The sequence below is a fragment of the Epinephelus lanceolatus genome, chromosome 1 (assembly GCF_041903045.1).
Source record: "Epinephelus lanceolatus isolate andai-2023 chromosome 1, ASM4190304v1, whole genome shotgun sequence".
In the NCBI taxonomy this organism is placed as follows: Eukaryota; Metazoa; Chordata; class Actinopteri; order Perciformes; family Serranidae; genus Epinephelus; species Epinephelus lanceolatus.
Genome location: NC_135734.1, coordinates 24,709,472 through 24,732,271, shown reverse-complemented (window position 1 = coordinate 24,732,271; position 22,800 = coordinate 24,709,472). Strand labels below are relative to the sequence as shown.

Sequence of the window (22,800 nt, the reverse complement as noted above, 5' to 3'; positions counted from 1 at the left end):
GTCTGTGCTCTGCAAGTGCCCCTCTGTTATATTTCAGTTTCCCACTGCTTTTCCTTTAGTTTATATAATGTGGCATTTCTATGAGGATTCTATGAGGGCAAGTTGAACTCCTGCAGCGCTCCACAGCTGAGATAAGCAACAACTTGCATCCCAAAGCGAAAATCACGTCATGTTGAAGGAAATGAAACCAACCTGCTGTCCATCTCAGGTGGTACAGAACAGAAGGTGAAATTAATTTAATTGGATAAACCTGCTTACGTATCAGAAATGAAATGTAATAAGCTCTAATGAAAGTTCGATTCTGCTCTTGTCTCTCTTTCAGTCATGGTGGACCGCACAAAAAGCCCCCCTATTGTTTTACGACCCCACTGAAAAACTAATCTAAAAGTTACTGCTGGTAAAGTAGCAAAGTAATCTAAAAGTTACTTTGCTACTTTACCAGCAGTTTTCTATCAGTGTTGACTTGTACTAATGTGCGTGTCTGTCTTTACCTGAACTCTGCGTGTTTTTTAAACTTTTCTATGATTTATGTCAAAGTCTCCTGTTTAAAATGCTGAAAACAAATCCATTTCCTCGCCACCTGTGCCAAACAATGTCTTTCTACATCTGCATCAGTGTCCCAGGTATGTTTTGGTTTTTGGAGTAACTCAGATATGTGTTGTGTATGTAAACATCACATCCTGGTTTTGAGAAACCTTCCTGCTGGAGTAAACACAAAAATAACATGTTTGCATTTCTGATCACAGCTCATATTTTTGAGTGTGTGAGAAAACTTGACCCAAGAGCTGCAGCCTCTCTTTAATTAAAGAGTGTATTATTTGCTCATTTTTATTAACCTCTCATTATTCTGTAGTAGTTTTCTAACTAATTTGTTTGTTGGCTCAATATGCTTGATTTTTACTGATACATCCTTAATGGCCTATTATCCTTAATGGACCCAGTGGTATTCCCTTATTCCCTTGACTTGTTTTTATGTTAATGTCTGTAATTTAAAGAAGAATCCGAAATTGATACTATAAACTCAAAATCCTGTCTCTTTGGACTATTTTTGTCTCTTTTGTTGCATTGTAAAATTGCTCTTTTGTTCAGTAACCCTTCCAGTATCAAATATTCATCCGGCTCAGTGAACTAGTTGCAGGATCTGCACTGGGATCGACAATTTATGAGTTTGATTCCCTCTCCCAGTTTGTGAGTCCAGCTCCCAGTTGGGTCATTGAAACTCTACATCATAAAACTGCCCCAAGAATTAAAAACCTCTTACAGACGAGTGTCTTATCCGAGCTTCTACTGCACCTGAGCCTCACTGGAGTTGCCTGCAGTAAACTGTGTGCAGATTCTGGGGAAGACCTGTGTGGTGTCGCAGCACAACCAGAGCAAAGAGTCTCCAGGAAGTTACTGCTCCCAGCCAGGAAATAACCTTTTTAGGTTTTTGTACGGATCAAACAAATGAAAAACAGTTTACCTTATTAATTAGTGGGTTTTATGATGTTGTTGGATGAATTTTTTCTTATTATTATTTTTTCTAACCTTTAGACAAAGCCAGGCTAGCTGCTACCTTGTGCCTCCAGTCTTTAGGCTATGCTAAGCTAACTGGCTGCTGGCTGTAGCTTCCTTGTTATCAGACAAATATGAAAGTTCTATCAATCTTCTCATCTAACTCTCTGCTAGGAAGCAAATAAGTTTCATGTTCAACTATTCCTTTACGTGTAACAATTCTTCAGTGTTACTTAGAAGGTTCAGGACTCAAAACCCCCAAAACTTTGTTTTGCAGGACACAACAGTGCACACTTTGGCAAGCTTCGTGACCGTCTCAGCCCATGTTCTGAGTGCTCATACTGTACTTAATATAATCAACTGCATGCACCTTTGTAAGACTGCTTAACAAACAAAATCCTGGATTATTTGGGTTTGATGATTTTTACGGTTTGATGTAATATAGTCCGTCTAAATGTCAATATATTGTAACACTATTTAGTTGTATATATTTGTCAGTATAATGTCATGATAGTCAGTTTGAGAATTTATCAGCGGTCAGATAAAAGTCATCTGAAAATCTGCCAGGAAGTCTAGTCCCTGTTGCAGCAGTGCCAGCTGAGACAAGACTTGTTTTTAGTCTCATCGTGGTAGCTCAGCATGAAATTCTTAAATGATATAAGAATATATTTTGTACATTTAAAAAGCTTGCGTTTGCAAATACAGAAATTGCTTGTAATGTATGTATGTAACTTTAAGTGTTTCAGAGAGCATTATTAGTGCTTTTTAAAAATTATTTTTCATTATTTTTTAGCTTTACAGCTGAGTGTAGTTACCCTAAAAAGTTTTTCATGTTGTTAGTACAAGGCGACTGTCTTTAGAATAATAACATACGTTAGATTCGGCATCTTACTGCTGCTGCTCCTGTGTGTGGCTGTTGACTTTTTAAATTTGTGTTAGATGAAGCTGTTACAGATGTGGATCAATACAGATACAATCCAGGTCAGATCAGACTAATAACACAAAAACTCAGCATGAAACCTCTGCATCTATCAGCTTTGTGAAGGGATGTGTTTGATCTTACCATGTCTGAAGTTTAATTTTGCTTTTAAAGGGTTGAACATCGCAGCTTATTGTCCTGACCCTTCCTTAGTTGCCTTTCATCTCAGTAAAGCTACATTAACGAGGGGCAAGACCTGCTCCTCCTGCTGCTTCCTCTCTGGATCAAGGACCTGCAGAGCCATAAAGACAACACTGATTGTCTGCTCAGGACATAAGACGAGATTACTGAGGAACAAGTGTCAGACCTCATAACCTTCCTCATAAAGGCTCCATTAGCTCCTGCGCTACAGTAGCTTTATAGCTGCACTGAAAGAAATATCAACAGTAAGCTGACAACTACACTATGAGTGTGTGTGACAGTATGTCTCAACAGTGCATATGTGAACACCGGTTAAACAAATAATACTTTGCAAAAAAAAAAAAAAAAAAAAAAGACGACAAATAAACTACTTAGAAAAATCAGATTAGATCTGAAGCGGTGCTGAAGGTCATTTAATTTCTATTATGAAAACAGCAGGTTGCCATTTTCCTCAGCCACAGCAGGATTAAACTGCCACAACTAAATGTAGAGATCATTTGTCAGTGAAGCTGGTTTCCGAGAGGAGGGCGGATCTGTCACTGAGACACTCCTTCCTGTCCCTAATATGTGATTAAACTCAACAAAGTGGTGGGTCAGCAAATAAGCTGAGAATATGCACATTTTTCTGTTTGTTATTAGCACTGTGATAATCCTACACAGAGGGTTTCTTGCTCTTTTCAGTGCAGCACTACAGATGTAGTTTGTTCTATAAATCCAGGAGAGGTTTATATTATATACCATAAAACTTCAATGAATAGCCCGGGCTATTATTTGCTTAAATCACTGAACTCATCAGGCTTATATTAGGGACAGGCGTCTATATGGGACAGGCCTTTAATTCCTCTCACGTAAAATTATTGCTCAGCAAAGATGGGAAATACGATCAAATAAATTGTTTATTTAAACCAGTACGAATAAAACTTGTATAAAACTTGTATATGTTATGACTGGTTAAAACAATATTCAGAATCAGAATCAGAAATACTTTATTGATCCCCGAGGGGAAATTATTTATGTTACAGGTGCTCCTTGCAAGAGAGGAAAGATACGTGAAAATATAAGAAATTTAAACAATAGTATTTACAAATATATAGTTCATAACTGGATGAATTTTTATGAAAAACATTATGATTCTTTTGATTGGTGGACCCTTATGGACTAAAGGAATATGAATAACTTACCGGGTAATTGAGGAATGGACACATATTCTGACTTTATGACAGCTTTAGAAGAAGGGAGTCACCACTTGTTTTTTTGTCAAATCTGAATGACTTAGGGTCATCTGTGGTGCTCATGGTTTCAATAAAATGGAATCAGCCAAGCTAACAATGTGTAGCATTTCCATATTGACAAAAGTTAAAACATTTATATTTGTATGCACAATCTAAGCAGCTGACTAACGTTAGCTCAAAAGGGCAGTTAACAATCCGGTTTTATACATCCAAAGAACGTCTATGAAAATAACTGCTTCACAACCAGACCAGGCTTCTAATTGAGACAGGCCTTTATTTATCAAAATGTGTAGCCACATCAGGCAAGTAAAAGAGACTGGGCATTTAATTGGGACTAGGCTTTTAACTGAAGTTTTACAATACATTAAGAGTCTGCAGCCACACTAGCAACTCTGCAGTGCCTTGCTGATGCTAACATGCTGATGTTCCTCATGTATAATGTTGGCCATTTTCACCATTTTAGCTTAGCATTTAGCACTGCAATTTTTTGACCCTTTAACACAAACTTTATAAAAGAAGTGGGTGTAGCCTCCATGTCTGAAAAGTGAGGCCAATGTGGAAGTACCTTAAACCTGCATTCTTTAGCCAGAAGAAGCCAGCTGGGGGCGACTCCACTGGTTTCCAGCTTATACTGTATAAAAGAAGCGGCAGTAGCCACTTTGACCTCACCCACTGGTTTGTGGACTACCATTTTGAAGCCTTGAGTTTGACGTTTTGGCCATCGCCATCTTGGATTTTTGGAACAAGAAGTGACCATATTTGGACAAGACAGTGAAGCTTACCCTAACTTGAGAGTCCAGCTTGGTAGCACAGTAAATTTACAGCTAGGGTTCACTGTGATAATGCCAATTCCAATTTTTGCTAATAAAAACCAGGCTTAAAACCATTAAAACAAAAAGGTTGCAAAAAGTCTGATTGCTAATTACCTTACTTCTCACTTAATTTATTACCAGAAGTAGTAGACAGTAAAGCAGGGTATACTTTAGGGCATGGCTACCTTGTGATTGACAAGTGGCTACCATAACGTGCTCTGGGGTTCTCAGTCAGATCCACCCTCTCGTCTAAATATGGTGACTTTGGCTCCAAAAAAAAAAATCCAACATGGTGAAAGATAAAATGTCTGGCTCGAGGCTTTAAAATGGCAGTCCACAAACCAATGGGTGACATCACAGTGGCTATGTCCACTTCTTTTAATACAGTCTGTGCTCCTGACATATTCATGAATGTGTGTGACATTTAACCCAAAACCACAAATGTCAACCTCATGGTGTTGCTATAGGAACAGTTAAGAAATTACCAAAGTCATACGAAGTTGTCCTCTCAAAAAGATAAATAAATGGAAGACCTAACCACCTCTGTGTGCTCTTATTGATGCTGAATTATTTTGTTGTAAACCTTACTAAACATGGCTTTTTTTTATTGTTATGAATATTTCAGTCTGTGCTGCATTATGTGTGCATGTAGGAGCATCTTCAAATCCCTGTTCGACTGTCACTTACAGAGATCTTGTCACTGTATCAGCATCATCTCACCTCCTAGGCAGCAAATTTACTCAGGCAGCAAATTGGCTTCAACAAATCAAACAAACACGTGTCAGTTCACAGATAGAAATACTGTATGAACACACACACAGACTCACCAGGGGGACAGTGCTGAAGCTGTCTGAGTGTGTACTTCCCACTCTGCTTGGACCGGTCCAACTTGAGCCTGCAGGAACAAACAGGGGGAAAAAACACAGTATGTAAGGTCACAGTGGGTTAACAATCCACCACACCAGGAAGAGAACCACCTCCTCATACAAGAGAGCCACACAGGGCCAAACTACCTCTTCTACTGCCTGAGAGAGGAAACAGGGGAGGCAGAGATCAAGCCAAATATCTAATTAGGAGGGTAATAGGGGGATATGGTCTCTGATCTGTGGTCAGGTTTTAGTTCCAGCTCTTATGAATCAAACTACTGTCAAATATCTTCTCCAGAGTGTTTCCCCCTTGTTTTCCGATGTGTTTCAGGTCCAACATGGTTCCTGTGGACCAAAGCAGGGGCGGACCTTGGAGTCTTACAATTAATGCAAAGTAACATGATTCACCGGTAGAGAAGTTATCCTCTGTAATTTCAGGCTACATGTCTGAATTTTACTTATTGGTGTAATTCACTAGATCCCAACCTTCCCAACTAGAGGTCGCCAGAGTTTTACTTCATTCATTCTATATTTCACTCATTTCTGTGAATAATAAAATAATTGTTATTTTTAAAGTTACGATTGTTCAAGATATAAACTAAAAAAAATCTCACAGGATAAGGGGACAGTAAAGACCTGAACACAAGCCTTGTCCTGTATTCAACGTTCCTGCACCTTTTCATGGAGAAAATTTCAAAACTCTTCATTGACTTTTCAAGTACTCGATATTAAATTCCCATGACTATCCACAATGTATAAAAAGAACAATGTTCCATCTCAAAAATGCAGAGCAATTTCAAAGTAGTATTGGGGCACAGACTAGAATAAAGTTCAATCACACTGTCATAACATATCGGATTCAAAGTACTGAAACATAATTCCAGTTAGCTAGCACACATGAAGGGAGAGACAGAACACAGGGAGAAAATGAAGAAACATACAGTACAGGCCAAAAGTTTGGACACACCTTCTCATTCAATGCGTTTTCTTTATTTTCATGACTATTTACATTGTAGATTCTCACTGAAGGCATCAAAACTATGAATGAACACATGTGGAGTTATGTACTTAACAAAAAAAGGTGAAATAACTGAAAACATGTTTTATATTCTAGTTTCTTCAAAATAGCCACCCTTTGCTCTGATTACTGCTTTGCACACTCTTGGCATTCTCTCCATGAGCTTCAAGAGGTAGTCACCTGAAATGGTTTCCACTTCACAGGTGTGCCTTATCAGGGTTAATTAGTGGAATTTCTTGCTTTATCAGTGGGGTTGGGACCATCAGTTGTGTTGTGCAGAAGTCAGGTTAATACACAGCCGACAGCCCTATTGGACAACTGTTAAAATTCATATTATGGCAAGAACCAATCAGCTAACTAAAGAAAAACGAGTGGCCATCATTACTTTAAGAAATGAAGGTCAGTCAGTCCGGAAAATTGCAAAAACTTTAAATGTGTCCCCAAGTGGAGTCGCAAAAACCATCAAGCGCTACAACGAAACTGGCACACATGAGGACCGACCCAGGAAAGGAAGACCAAGAGTCACCTCTGCTTCTGAGGATAAGTTCATCCGAGTCACCAGCCTCAGAAATCGCAAGTTAACAGCAGCTCAGATCAGAGACCAGATGAATGCCACACAGAGTTCTAGCAGCAGACCCATCTCTAGAACAAGTGTTAAGAGGAGACTGCGCCAATCAGGCCTTCATGGTCAAATAGCTGCTAGGAAACCACTGCTAAGGAGAGGCAACAAGCAGAAGAGATTTGTTTGGGCCAAGAAACACAAGGAATGGACATTAGACCAGTGGAAATCTGTGCTTTGGTCTGATGAGTCCAAATTTGAGATCTTTGGTTCCAACCGCCGTGTCTTTGTGAGACGCAGAAAAGGTGAACGGATGGATTCCACATGCCTGGTTCCCACTGTGAAGCATGGAGGAGGAGGTGTGATGGTGTGGGGGTGTTTTGCTGGTGACACTGTTGGGGATTTATTCAAAATTGAAGGCACACTGAACCAGCATGGCTACCACAGCATCCTGCAGCGACATGCCATCCCATCCGGTTTGCGTTTAGTTGGACGATCATTTATTTTTCAACAGGACAATGACCCCAAACACACCTCCAGGCTGTGTAAGGGCTATTTGACCAAGAAGGAGAGTGATGGAGTGCTGCGGCAGATGACCTGGCCTCCACAGTCACCGGACCTGAACCCAATCCAGATGGTTTGGGGTGAGCTGGACCGCAGAGTGAAGGCAAAGGGGCCAACAAGTGCTAAACACCTCTGGGAACTCCTTCAAGACTGTTGGAAAACCATTTCAGGTGACTACCTCTTGAAGCTCATGGAGAGAATGCCAAGAGTGTGCAAAGCAGTAATCAGAGCAAAGGGTGGCTATTTTGAAGAAACTAGAATATAAAACATGTTTTCAGTTATTTCACCTTTTTTTGTTAAGTACATAACTCCACATGTGTTCATTCATAGTTTTGATGCCTTCAGTGAGAATCTACAATGTAAATAGTCATGAAAATAAAGAAAACGCATTGAATGAGAAGGTGTGTCCAAACTTTTGGCCTGTACTGTACATGATGGTAAACAAAACATTGTCAAACATTGGCGCATATTTGAGCTACAAGACGGCAGTAGCTCAGTCCACAGGGACTTGGGTTGGGTTGCCGGCTCAAGTCCCCCATCTGGACCAAATATGGAGTGTGCACAGGGAGCTGGAGAGGTGCCAGTTGGCCTCCTGGGCACCCTGAGCAGGGTACAAAAGAAACAACTGGTCGCGGCGCCGATCCATGGTTAGCCCCCTCGCTCTTACATCTCTTCATTTAATGCATGTCGTCTTCTTCTTCTTTGTGTTTGTCTTATTTGTGTTCGTCTTCATCTTCTTTGTCTTCTTCGTCCTCTTTTTCGTGTTCGTCTTCTTCGTCTTTGTCTTCTTCTCATTCTTCTTCTTCGTGTTTGCCTTCTTCGTCTTTGTCTTCTTTGTGTTCGTCTTCTTCGTGTTCATCTTCTTCATGTTCATCTTCTTCGTGTTCATCTTCTTCGTGTTCTTCCTCTTCGTGTTCGTCTTTTTCGCCTTTGTCATTGTGTTCGTCTTCTTCATGTTTGTCTTCTTCTTTGTCTCATTCGTCTGTCTTATTCTTCTTCATCGTCGTCTTCTTCAGTAACAGAAAATACATTTGTTGAAGGTTGTCCACAGAAGATTACTCAACACTTAGTGTCATTACAAAAATTCCATGACTTTTCCAAAACTTTCAAGAATATTATGAATTCCATGACTTTCCCAGGCTTTCCATGACTGTGGGAACCCTGTGTATTAAAAAAGTATGCAACTAAAACCAAAGAGCTAGAACAATGGCCGAGCCTCAGGGAGAAGGAAACACTGACTTTGTCATAAAAGAAGCCTTTTAAGTAAACAAGCCTATCAGTGAACATAATACACACAAAGAATTATATTAGAAGTTCCTACAAGTATCGAGACAACTCACCTCTGGTGCAATATTTACAGGAAATAATCAAAATTCATTCAAATAGCTTGTTGTACACAAACATCCTGCAGTTATTGTGTTCACTGTTTGGGTTAATTGTACAGTTCATCTGTTGCTTTGTGCGGATATTTTTATGCTTTAAATAAAATATGAATTATATATGAAATGTGTCACTTAATCAGGGGCCGTTAGTTACTTGATGGATACGGGGTCCTATAATGAAAAAGGTTGAGAACCACTGGTGTAATTGATGCTGCTATAAGGCACAATATGTTCTGCTAGTAGGAGCTCCTTTTCTGTCAGCATTAATTAAAACCTGTGACATTCAGAATCACATCGCATAGTTAAAGGCATTTCTAAAGTCACTCTAATTGCTATGATATGCTATGAGGTTACACTGGTAACAGTACAGGACTCTGAGAAGTTATTAAATCATCTTCCTCTGTTATATATTCCCTCTGCACATTACACACAGTGCTCTTTACAGAGACACTCACCAGCCGCATGGTAATATATCACCACAGAAGACCTTGGCCTTTGAGTTTGTGGCATGTTGCTGAGGATAAATGTGTTCCTCTCCAGCATTAATTATCCCTCTTACATTGTTTAATTGCCACTTTGATTACACTGTGAAGAGCCTGTTAGAAGGATCTGAAATCATTTGAACTGTATTAAAAATATCCATCTCTTAGGAACTGAAATTGTTTCAGTTTGAGACTCACCAGCTTGTGTGTACACAGGAACTGGAACTGGTACAGATGTGTTGAAGGACAGAGGGGAGGTGATGGAGAACACCGGGATGTGTCCAGGCGAGCATCATGGAGCAGCAGTGAAGATGTTTAGCTCAGGTTACAGATGGCTTTAAATTTCAGCAGTACAGTGAAACTCTCTTCTACTCGTTAAACAGAAAAAAGACATTTCTGAAAATAAATGCAGACACTCAGAACTTTACCTGCTCCTTTTCTCAGCTGCCACTTAAACACAGTTTGAGAAATGAGAAGTGATACAGATTTGTCTACAAAAGTGGGAAAATCACTAAAGCATGTTATTCAAACACTGGTACATTGGATTATTTAGAGCAAAAACAATTTGTCAGAAGAAAAATAATAAGCATGTTTTTGGACAGTCAATAAATGGTTTCACTTAGTTCTTCTGCAAAAATGCCAAACATCCCAGCTTTCTCAGTTGTGAAGATTTGATGCATTTCTTAATCTAATGTGATAAAAACTGAACATCATTTGCTTCTGGACTGGTGTTTGGACAAATGCAAACATTTGAAGACATCATCTTGGACTCTGGAAAACTGTGAGGAACATTTCTTACTATTTTATGACATTTTACAGACAAAATAATAACTCATTTAATGGAGAAAACAATCAGCAGAATAATCTATAAGGAAATTAACTGCAGCTCTAACATGATGTCTTCAACAGTCAAGACAGATTGCTGCAGTACACAACCAGTCTGGTCACTGGTCTGGCAGATATTTTCTCAACATGGAAGTATACAGTACCATCTGGTGGACATTTTCATACTGCAGTGCAACATCCAAACATGTATAACCACCTCATTTAATGCCCTCACGCTAATACACAAATGTTTCATGAGGCGGATGCTTTAAATGTAAGATTTAACACTTTTAAACTAAAATTAAAGGTCCAATGTGTAGGATTTACTGGCATCTGAGGTTGCAGCTGTGGTGGCTGATGCAAAAACACTCATGGCCCTGTCTTGAGCCTGTGTTTGGTTTGTCCATTCTGGGATGCGGTAGAAACAACATGATGTACTCTGTGGAGGAGGACTCGCTCCATATGCAGATATAAACAGCTCAGTATAAGGTCACATAAACACAACACATCTTAGTTTGAGGTGATTATGAACAAATTAAAACATAGTTATGACTAGTATATTCAATTCCTGCCAATATATCCCCCTACACATCCTACAATCCTACACACTGAACCTTTCAGTGTTTTTCACAATGAAAAAAAAGGTCAGAACAATGTCATATTAAATTCCCGATATTTATTAAATTAGAAAACTGTTCTGTTGTTTCTGTAATTTTCTCAACAAAAAAAAAAAAACAAAAAAAACATCCGTATTTACACTCTTCAAATGAACCAAATACACAGTTTAGGTGATATTTTAGAGATCAGCTAATGTTCCTGTAGAAGGACAGCATGTCGTCCAGACTCTGTTCAGGCTGCTGGGCCTGGCTGGGGTCTACAGACTGGGGGGTCTGCTGAGGCTGAGACTGGCTCTGCAGCTGAGGTGGATGCTGAGGTGGATACTGGGTAGGATACTGGGGTGGGTACTGGGGAGGATACTGAGGTGGGTACTGTGGGGGAAATGGAGGACGTAAGTGAGGTGGTCCAGCAAACTGAGGAGGAGGAAATGGAGGATAAAATGGAGGAGGGGCATACTGGGGGTTAAAAGGAGGAGCAGACACGGGCGCTGAATCTGCTGGGTGATCTAAAGGTGATGACTGCGATGAGGCCTGTGGTTGTGAAGGAGGTGGAGGAGGTGGAGGATTTTGTTGAGGTTGGGGAGGTGGAGGAGCAGTCTTAGGTTGAGATTGTGGCTCCTCTTTGCTCTCAGAGATTCCTCCTGGGCCTTTAGTCCACTTGAAGGACATCTCAGATTTACTCTGAAAGTTAGTCTTCCCTGGCCTTTGACTCTTCTCCTTAGTAAAGTAGGCAGAGGGAGGTGCAAATTCTGAATCTCGCTCATCACGAAGCCGAGTTTTCCACTCACTAAACATAAACTCTGCAAAAAACAGTAAGGTGGTGGTGTTAAGGAAGTCAAATGTTTGACAGCTTACAGAAAGAGTAACATCAGTCTGAAAAATTCTTAATCACACGTACAATTATCTATAGCATACACAACTCATAATTCATTTTGAATTTGTCTCATCTGCAACACATTCTATTACAGATATCTAAACAGCTTGCAACAAGAGGCACACAAAAAGGGCACAGTGTTTATGATCTATTCCTCTAACTATACAACCCATAACTTTACATTCCACCTGAAAATCTATTAGATGTTAACTTAAAGAGAGTGAAGAATTACTGCAAAATGATGCATGGCACCTAAACAGCACTACAGCCTGTAGCAGAGAGGGATCTGATTTTGTATGTGACATCAAGCAGGTTTCTAGTTAAGTTGTCTCGCAAAGCCAGACCTATTGCATGCTGTACCAGCTTGAGATAGCCAGCACGAGAGAAAGGTCTGGCTGAACCCATTAACTCTGCACTTAGGGAAGAAAACGCCCGAGGTTCACTTTATTTCTTTAAATCAATCACAACTGTCTGGGGCAGCACTCAGCCGAGGATGCAGTGATGGTGCTCCTGTAAAATAGTGTCAGGAGGGAACTTGTTATGGTGGAACATGTGCGCGTGGGTAGGTGAGTCCTGGCATTTAAATGGCTAAAAGGCCTTTACACAAACCATTTTTTGCATGTGATTACCAAGGTCAATTCTTCTTAGCTCTCACATCATGAATACAGTTATCAACCAATCACGTATGAAACGTACGTCACATCACAGCGTCTCTGGTGGTCCTCTTGTGGAGGACCTGTTGAAACTGTTGCAAATTTGCTTTGATGTGAGTATGAATGGTTTTGGTGTAAAATACGACTTCACATTTTCATGTTGTTTGTTCATCACACCTCTGGTGTGAAAAGGTGCCTGCAAAAGATATATGCCACATAAAAAAAATAAAAATTAAATTAAAGAAGGTTGTAGCCATAGGGTGTATAATATAATGGATGGCGCTACAACTTCACCCACTGGATTGTGGATTCCATCTGAAATAGGCAGCCAATGACAGGCTTATACCCACAGTTTACATCCTGTGAGTCAGACTACTATCAAAGTAATACAATTCATACTACACTTAAAATCCCTTTCATAAGGAAATCTTGTCAGCTTTCCAAAGACACTAGTAAAAGAACACTTGAAAGTACTTTGTGCTTTACTTCATTTGTGCAATAGATCTTTTTTACAGCAGACATTTTGATGTGTTATTGTAGGAAAGGCACAGATGTTACTCATAACGTTATGATAAATCTCTTCAGTTCATTTGTCCCAGTAGGCCCTGACAGACTGACAGTGAGCCAGCATGCAAAATGACAGCACGCTGAAAATTAATTATTGTTTAATTTTCTGTTGTCTATTTTACTCAAATAGACTTCTGCTTTCCCATCCTGGAAAACAGCAGATAAGTACATGTCCTACTTGTACTGGATACTCACTCATTTTCTTCCAACATGCTTTCATCGTAGTCAGGCTGTAAGAAGATAACTTTTAAATGTTTATGTGGACCTTTCAGTAATAAGGCTTACCTTTGCCTCTGTCCCATTCTCTGACATGAGGAACTCCTGGTCTGGTGTCCTTCCTTTCCTGGATCTCCACTACCACCTTCTTCAGTGTGCTGACCTCCGGGGAGTCCTCTGGTGGAGGTGGGGGTCCTATTAATTCACTTTCGTCCTCCTCCCCTGGACAAACAATTCACAACAGTCCCTTATTAACATTCATGTGATTATTGAATCAATAAATTGGTGTTGTTGAGAGGTGGTTGTGGATTCTAACCTTCGTTCTCCTCCTCTTTCTGCTCCTCCTCAGTGCCATCAAGCTTGGCCTTCTTCATCTTCCTCTGCCTCACCTTGGCCAGTCGGGCCTGCAGGATGGCCTGCCTCTTTTCCTTCAGCTGTTCTCTTTTAGTGCGCTGATCTGTGGTCTGAAGGACAGGACAGATGTAAAATAAAAAACAAAAACTGAGCAAAAACTGAAAGTGCATTAATGATTGGGTAAGACTCAACTTAAATCTTATTCATTTAATATATCAAATGCACAAGGACTTGTAGAAAGAAAAACCCCGGATGTGGTAGTGGATGTGTTTAATGTACATACATAGGTATGACTGTAGTGTGGGGTGACTGTTAATCAAGGAAACTTTAAACGTCACTCAAGATAACATTTCTGTACATCCTTCCTGTGATTGACAGCTCACCTGGTCTCTGAGCATGTCCAGTGTTTCTCTCTGCTTTCTGCGCTGCTCTTCATCTTGAGCGAACGCAAAGTAACCCACACCGAGATCCCGAGCCTCTGTGATGAACACACACACAAAATGCAGATTACAGCACAATGTTAACAAACCAATACCCTTCATTTCACATGTGTGCAGAAACGTTGTAGAGATGTTTTAACAGTAACCTTGTCCCCTGATATCCTCATAGTGGATGGGTCCAACAGGCCTCTTCATAGCCTCCTCTTCCTCCCTTTCCCACTCCTGCCTCTGCAGCTCTCGACGCATGTCCTCGGAGAGTAAGTCGGCTGAGGGTTTCCTACATGGAATAGTCATACCCAAAAAAGTTGCAGTTCCCACCATGAACATACAGAAACCATCACTTGCACCTTGATATAGTTTTTATTTGTAGAATATTCACCCTTTTCCTTTAAGGTCTAGGTCCATTTTCTGAAAACCTGGCAGGTCTTTCTTCATGCATCTGCGAGATCGGCCTAAAGAGTCCACATAATCCACCCTACAGACAAACAACACAGCAGAACAACATTTCACAAATGGGTTTTGTTTGTTTAATACTTCAATTTGAACTGTTGGTATTATACACAGTGTTTTTGAAGATGGTAGTGGTGGAGGTATTGGGCTAAAATAAATTACTGGGATTAGTCAATGTTTCTTATTTATATAGTAAATGCATGTATTTTTTACCAACATACTAACTAAACTGCATATTTCCTGAATCAAATCTTTCAAAATGAATGAATCAGACTTTACCATTCTTCATCTGGGGTTTGAGGAGGAGGGACAGGAGACGGGTTGTCTCTTTCCTCATCATCTCGTTCTCTTTCCTTTTGTGCAAGTGTTTCTCTCTTCTTGTCAATGATCTTCTGAGTGAAATCGACCAGGAACAGCCCCTCTGCCTCTTCATCTGAGGTATTACAGGACAAGTTTAATTCAAAGTGACTACATTTTGTCACACAGCTGAACGTCAGGAAGATAACAATTATACTCCACCAACCTGGAAAGTCTCCTTTTGTCATCTGGTCGTAGAGTTTGGCTTTCTCCTCCAACTTGCGTCTGTTGTAAGAAGATAAAACCGGAGTCAGACGTTTTGCTCTTCATTGTGTTATGTCAGTAAACCCTGTATAATGTGTTACACTGACCTTGATGTATCCAGGTTGACCTGCTCCTCAGCCAGCTGCTCTGCATCTTTCTCAGCTCTTGCTGAAACACCAGCATTTTGTTTGCTCCAGACATTACGTTTCTACACAGCAGCATGAAGACAAGACACCCTGGTTAGTGATCTCACTCTGTAGTTACACAAGCAGGTACAAATAAGCCCCCCAACATAACACATACTGTACCTTGACTTTGGATTTTGATGCAACTCCAGCAGCACCAGCATTTTCATGCCCAAGTTTATCCTGCTTGAACTGCTCCTGCTTTCTGTACAGTTCAGCTTTAAGATCTACCAGCTGTAAGAAACATGTTAGAGAAACAGAGATAAAGAATGAACTACAAAAAATTATTTTGGCTACTAAAACAACTGTAACTGTGTATATGCTCCCAATGTATCCTGGCAGCAAGTTAGCTAACGCTAGCTACCTGTTGTTAGCACTTAATTAAACGTCTCACGGCCACACAGGGTGTCAATAAAATGTGTATAAAGCTGCTTCTCAGTGTAACTCACCGATGAAGCGGTCACATCGAAGGGTTTCTTCTTTTTATCCATGTTTACCACTTCTTTTCCATAGTATCCAGGCTTCTGCTGTAGTGTTAGCGGTGGTTGTCTTCTTCGTTGGTGGATCTCTTGCTAACAGAATTTCGCTTTACTGCCGACTAGTGGCGGTTTGATTGCTACTCTGTTGCTAGGGCAACAGCTTTGCCTCTGTCAGTTACTCATAGGAGGGGAAGAAGTGATGCAAAAAGGGGGGAGGCATGTCAATAATTTTTTAATTACTGGGGAGGGATTTATATTTTTATTTTGGCTTAGGGGAGAGCATACAAATTTAAATTATTTTGCATTTATTTTGCTGTCAATATTTAAAGAAAACATGTTTTCCAAACCCGAGTTTGGAAGGTATATATATAACATTTCAGTCACAAGTTAGGAGCTGAAATCGTAAAACTGCATTTCATGGGTTGCAGGCCTATTGTGGCTTTAAAGATATTTTAACTGATAAAAAAGAAAAAGAAAAAAGAGAGAATTGGTTATATTCCAAGGCACAGAGCAGGTTGAAAAGGGAGTCATAGATAATCGCAAAAGAGTAGGCTACTCCTTTATTTTATAACCCATCTGTAAATCAAGATAATTACAGTCTTGTTTCCAAATATAAATAAGGATATAAGCATCGGAAACAATACAATAGTAGGCCTACAGCCTATAATGAGGTAAATGTCATGCAAACTGCAAACACTTCTTTGGCCACAACAGACCTTTTTTACAGCAGACATTCTGACATATCATGGTAGGAAAATCATAGATGAAATTGACAACATTAACCATGTTTAGTTTAGTTCCATTACATGTCCCAGTAAGCTATTCCACTGAGCCAGCATGCCAGGACCTCCTCTAAGTGAAATGCAGTCATCATTAATGTTATTAAATACACCTATTCTGCTCCTATCATGACAAGTTAAATTGTTTGCTGTGCAAAATGTGTATTGTGATTATTTGGTTACAAGAAGCCTTAAAGTTCTATGAAGACATACCTTTGTTATTACCACAGACATAAAGTTATGTGTATTCACACTTTATGGCTGTTTGATCCAGATAAAAGCAGCTGTAGACATAAATAAACTGAGCGACACAGCTTTAACAGGCTGCACACTGTCCTGCAGACAGCAGTCAGTTTCTGGCAGAGGATCACTTTTTGGCACGACAGCCTAATGTCCTCACAGTGGATCACCCAGCATTAATCTCCTCAGAGTGTTTTCTTAGTCTGTCTTCCACTCCTGCCTCTGCAAATCTTAATACAAATGTTAAATTCTCTCCAGCAGAGGTGCAGCTCTGTGCATTAGGAAGAAGTTACGTAAGTTCTAAAATCTTTTTCATAAAAACACAATATACACCATTAAAGATTTTCTCCTGTTTCCGAGTAACTGTATCACACTCCTCACAGCCTGTTGTAGTTCTGCTTTAGTTACACTCATAAGCCTGTAATTTAAAATCCAGCTGATTTAACTGTGTGAGCTTTTCATCTTCCATATTGACACAGACAACCCATTAAGGTTTTTGTACTCTAAGATTCTACAAGGCCCATTTAATGAAGTTATAAAACATCACAACTTCACAGATATGACAAATTCTGAAAAATGATTTACAAAGGGCTTTTATTCCCAGAATGCTCTTTTGGTTTGGTTTTGAAAGTTGGTAGCATGATCTGTTGAAAGGTTTCACCACATAATCTTATCAAATATATATGACAACAGATTTCTCAATTTGATGCACTGAAGACACATTAAAAAGGTTCTCAGTGTGACTGTTACCTGTGTTGATATAAAGCTCTTCTTGAGTAAACACTATTTGTAATCATTTCCATGTGTATTGCATTTGTCCCAGTGATGACAGCTCAATATTGGCATGTTTCTGTGGGCACACCTAATAGAATGAATCAGCCCCATTTATCTGTATCTCTATGACAGCAACAATATTACTTACATCACCCTGGCAAACAGATAAGATGATGAACAGGTCTATCAGGCTACAACAGAGAAATCCCCACTTTGTTATCAATTTAAACATTTGAACAGTCCAATGCTACCAAGATATGAAGCACAAATACCTGTTGCTATTATATCTAATGAATTTAAAACCAACATGAAAGTGGATCAACGGTATAAAAAGGTGTGAAGACATTAGGTCCCAAACATTTTGAGGGAAAGAGAACTAAAGTTGCTGTCTATATCAGATTAAGATTAGCAGATTTACACATCAGATTGCTTCATCATATTGAGATTTTTATTCCATCATGTTTTTAAAAAGAAGCACTTGTTTGCTGTTCTTCCTGTTGTGTTCTCTGACCTTGTGGTGTAAGTCAACCAGCGCGGGCTCCAGCTTCCTCAGCCCTTCACAAAAACCTCAGGTAAGATACTTTTTTTCTGACAGCCATTAAAGACATTTGGATTAATTCTTTGACTGGTTATATGCATATTGAAAAAATAATGTAAACCAAGAAAAGTTAATTCTCTCTTTATCTAAACCTGTAGATGTAAATGTGCATGCATCTGTTTTGCCACTCAAAAAAATGCAACTTTATGCAACTTTATACTTCACATCCACTACTTCTCACAGGCAAATGTACTTTTTACTGCACTACATTTGTCTGACAGCTTTAGTTGCCTTTAAGATTACCATTTTTATACCTTTCCTACCCAGTGTTCCTTTATGTGATGAGAAAATTCTCCTCCTTCTTAAGCTAAATAAACTCTTTAAAATCCCTCTTGGATCAGCTGGAAAAGACATCGTCACAAAGCTGAAAACTGGGCTGCTTTTCCGACACCATAAAAAGCTGACTCTCTAGAGATATGTGGTTCATAGGGAAGCAACACTATGAACATATAATGATCTTATAGAATATGACCCATTGCTCCATATTTAACTACCCAAAATAAATACATTGCAGCATAACGCACATCTATTCTTACACACTTCTTTTGTCTATTTTCTTATAATATCTCTATGCAAATATAAAGTATATGAGCAACTGTAAGTAACACATCCTATTTTCCCTCCCAAGGATCAAAAGTATTTCTGATTTCTGATATAAAGTAGTTAAATTAGCTCAATTTTAAACATCTGCAGCAGTTGCAACAGACACATTAACCAAAAAACTTCAGATACAATAGTAAAACACTGACAGGTTACATTTTACTACACACATTATACCTTTCATATTTTAAAGTATGTTTTTCTGATAACACTTACATAATTTTACTTTAGCAAGGCTTCTAATGCAGGACTTTAAGGTGTGGTGGATGTATTTTCACACTGTGGCAGAAGTACTTTAACTCAAGCAAGGGATCGAATACTTCTTCAACCTTCTTCCACCACCGCCTTTACACCCTGCTGTTCTTAACATGACGTCATCATGACTTTCAGCATAATGTAGTGTTTGTTTTCCTTGTGTAATACTCTTACATTTAATGTCAAATCATGTATCAATATTTTACAAGTAATCTCTCTCTGTCTCGATCCTTGGAAGACAAGGTTTTCTAAGCTCCTGCAATCCCACTGAGCACCATGTTCAATATCTAAATTTAAGCAGTGTTAGTTATGATGGTTGTGCTGATGATGGCCCTGTGTGGATCCCCTTTGGCATCTGAATGTAAGCGGTCAGTCTGCAGACATTTTTCCAATTGTCATGGAAATTTCAAAAATTGACAGATCACAAGAGATGAATTACGGGCTGTGTGGATACTGCGATCATAGTTAGCACAGCAATGACTTCATATATCCATACTTTATGTGGGTTGTTCTCTTTGACTGCATTTGAACTTATATATACACTAATATATAACTGGACTGGTTACTATCGTAAGATTTCTCTGTTCTGGATCAACCACAGAACAAAGGGAAGCCTTCCAGAGTCGGCCGCCAAGTCATGGAGGAGCCTAAGGACAACCACATCACAGTGAGTGGAAATCACACTCATGACTCCACCACAGCAAAAGAAATCATCTCTCTGACTTTATCATCTTCCTCTCCTCTAAGCAGATTAGTGCCCCCTTTGAAATCGGCTTCACCCTGAGAGAGGAGGACTTTGAGGAGTACGGTGCAGCGCTGCAGGAGATCATTCAGCGCCTGCTGGGAAACACAGAGCCTGCAGCAGGTGTGCCTAATTCCTCTGGTTTATACATTAACATGTTTTTCTTCCTATGGTGAAATAACGTAACTTAGTTTTTTTTTAGGTTATTTTTAAAGATAATGCTTCATCTTGTTTCAGAGAGACCATCATAACTATGAAGATCATGGACAAGAAGTTCAAATTTGCCATCTCAGTGCCTTCCTGTTTGAACTTTATTAGATAGTGATCATTAACCAGTTCACCTGTAGACATGCTAGTCTCATTTATTTCAAAGCATAATGTATTTCTTTTAGCTCTAACATTGCTATTTGAATAGTCTGTACCACTAAATCTTAGAGAAATGTTGGATGTAAGAGTCATTACAAGTCGGCTGTCACCACATGACCTTAATATGGAGCCTAGCTGGTGAAAATATGGTTGAAAATTGAGTTTAACGAAACATAAATGTGGATAGAAGATGACTGTGGTTATATATGGAGCCTGAGTTATTAACCTACTGTTCTTAAAAGGGAACATCACCTACATTATTTTCATGGCCTAGGAAAGTTCAATCAATATTGAACATGAGTTATTGTCTCTCAGAGCCAGAAACCAGAGAGTTAAGTCTCAAACTTGTGATGTCATTAAGTATAAAATCTGGAGCAGCTCCACGGATAATGAATGAAAGACTGATTTTATGGCCCAAAGAATATTTCTTTCCTTTTTTTATACCTATATGAGCTTTATTCTATTGTAGTGTCTCAGTAATCAAATGTACCCATATACTCAGAACATTCCTCTGAGTGAGCGCACTGTTATCTAAAACATCTTTTGCAATTCATTGTTGATGGAGTAGCGCCAGACTTAATATTCCACATCACAAATCTGAGTTTTAGCACTCTGGATTTTAGATTTGGGAGAGAGCTGATCATGTTCACTTATATTACTGGACTGTCTTAAACCACAGGAATATGTATATGTATTTTAAAAACAGGCGTAGTTTCCCTTTAAGGTTAATACTGAACTTCCTCTCTCAAAAGGGTAAAATTGTAGTCACATGAACGCCTCTCGTCAAATCACGCTCAGTGGTCTGACAGTTTTAATCTGTTCGTTTTTAAAACTGTCAGCAGATGAGTCACTTATATGCTTACCTGTGTAATGATCTAATGTTATTCGGTAGTAAACAGCTATTCTCTATTGTTCTTATTCATACTCGTAGACCCACACGTTTGTAGAAATAAAGCATCAACTAATCTTCTCTGTCATTGTCTCATCTTTATCAAGTATTACAAAAGAAAAAATGAAGGTCAGATTTGTGGGTGAAATTGAGGAATAGACAAGGGGTGGGGAAATGGGCAGGGGTATGTTATTTCCTCCTTTAATTAGTGTTGTGATACATCTCTGTATTCTGCTTACCAATGAAAAAAAAATAGTGTTAACACTTTGCAGTTGTATTCCTCCACCAACTGGTCAAATTGCAGTTTACACTCATGTCAGGTCCAGACTCGTATAATATATGAAGTAATTACTTTAATAAAAGGTATTATGTGTATTTTTTGGTGAAATGGATGTTTTCACTATATTGACGTGTCTGATTCCAATGAATAATTTCCAGAGAAACATGCTGTCTTCGCTTAGAGTTATGGCGCTGAATAATTGTGAACTAGAATTACTGTATGTGTTTGTGTATGAATTCTTGCGATTTGGCCAAAGACGTGTAGAAGATTATCCCTTGACCCTACTTGACCTTTGACCCACAACCACCAAACTCTAATCAGTTTATCGTTGAGTACAGGATAGTTTTGCTGGACTGGCAAAAATCCCCTCGAGCCATTTCTGAGATATCAAGTTCGCAAGAATGCGAATGACACGGACAACCCGAAATAATAACGACACCAAGTGTTTTTGCAGAACATTGTGATGTCACAATAGCCAATCAGAGCAAAAACACAAGGTGACGTATTCACTGCACTAAGCCCCATTTGTTTGCCGAACAGTGGGGCTAACTGACATATTATGCTTTTGCCGCATCCCGTTGGCAAAACAGCAAAGACGTCTTTCCTGGAAACAAAGGCTTCTAGGGCAGCGTTCTGTTCCTCTCTCAAGGAAAAAGATAAGTTTAGTTGGCTTAGCATTTCTTCCAAAGCGAAACTGAATGGATGCGATCCTTCGGCAGCTGCCATCTTGGCTGTTTACTTTGACGCCTACAGTGCAGCGCTATCTTCATCATGTTACGCCTGCCCAGAGCCCGCCTTTGTCAGATAGACTAACAAAAAAAAAAAAAAAAATCATGTTTTATGTTACAATAAAGATCTAGGCAAAAATTGTCCCTAACCCTAAGTTAATGGTTTCAGTTAACGTTTTGTTTTTAAGTTGTTTTTTTAATTTTGGTCATTGTAAAATTGATCTTAAATATTATTCCCAGTGGCATTAAAAAGTCTTAGAGCTAACTTGCCTTAAACTGTAGGAACCACTAAATTAGCATATGAATTCTTGACCTTCATGCCAAATTTGAAGAAATTCCCTCAACTTGTTTCTGGGATATCGCGTTAACAAGAATGGGACGTACGGACAACCCGAAAACATAATGCTCCAGTCTCAGCACTCGCCAGCGCTGAGGCTTAAAATCTGCAAGGACCACTCATTCACATCCTAAATAATTTGCACCACTGCGTAGAAATGGACGTGAAAATACAAATAACTCTGCCCATAACAAAAGGTCCAGTCTCGAAGTTTGCTTGAGTGCTGGTTTGACAGCTTCTAAGTTTTTCAGGGTCACTAACTTCATACAAGCCTAAATGTCTTTGTTCTATTCCCGGCACGGGCAACAAATTACCCACTCCCAGAACAAGGTTGAAATCTTCGTGTTCAATCTGAAGAACTGGGTCAAACACAGCAAAGCACACACTGCTCTAGTGCTCGTGCGAGTCCTGCCTTCCACCTTGTAGCTTTCAATAAACACAGAAACGCAACCGTGGACATGA

At 39.4% G+C, this 22,800-nt stretch overlaps 2 protein-coding genes across 2 annotated transcripts; one reads left to right on the top strand and one right to left on the bottom strand.

Moving 5' to 3' along the window:
* Positions 1-11,015: 11,015 nt before the first annotated feature.
* On the bottom strand, positions 11,016-15,842 carry ccdc174 (coiled-coil domain containing 174). Its single transcript, XM_033626075.2, has 11 exons — positions 15,721-15,842; positions 15,395-15,505; positions 15,194-15,294; positions 15,049-15,107; positions 14,805-14,958; positions 14,455-14,550; positions 14,222-14,352; positions 14,019-14,113; positions 13,598-13,745; positions 13,351-13,503; positions 11,016-11,771 (listed from the first exon to the last, which is right to left on the bottom strand). The coding sequence occupies exons 1-11, from the start codon at positions 15,760-15,762 to the stop codon at positions 11,158-11,160; spliced, it is 1,704 nt and encodes a 567-aa protein (XP_033481966.2). The 5' UTR covers positions 15,763-15,842; the 3' UTR covers positions 11,016-11,157.
* Positions 15,843-18,001: 2,159 nt separating this feature from the next.
* On the top strand, positions 18,002-22,081 carry ghrl (ghrelin/obestatin prepropeptide). The gene is made up of 4 exons (XM_033626700.1): positions 18,002-18,115; positions 19,598-19,663; positions 19,747-19,861; positions 21,993-22,081. The coding sequence occupies exons 1-4, from the start codon at positions 18,002-18,004 to the stop codon at positions 22,079-22,081; spliced, it is 384 nt and encodes a 127-aa protein (XP_033482591.1).
* Positions 22,082-22,800: the final 719 nt, after the last annotated feature.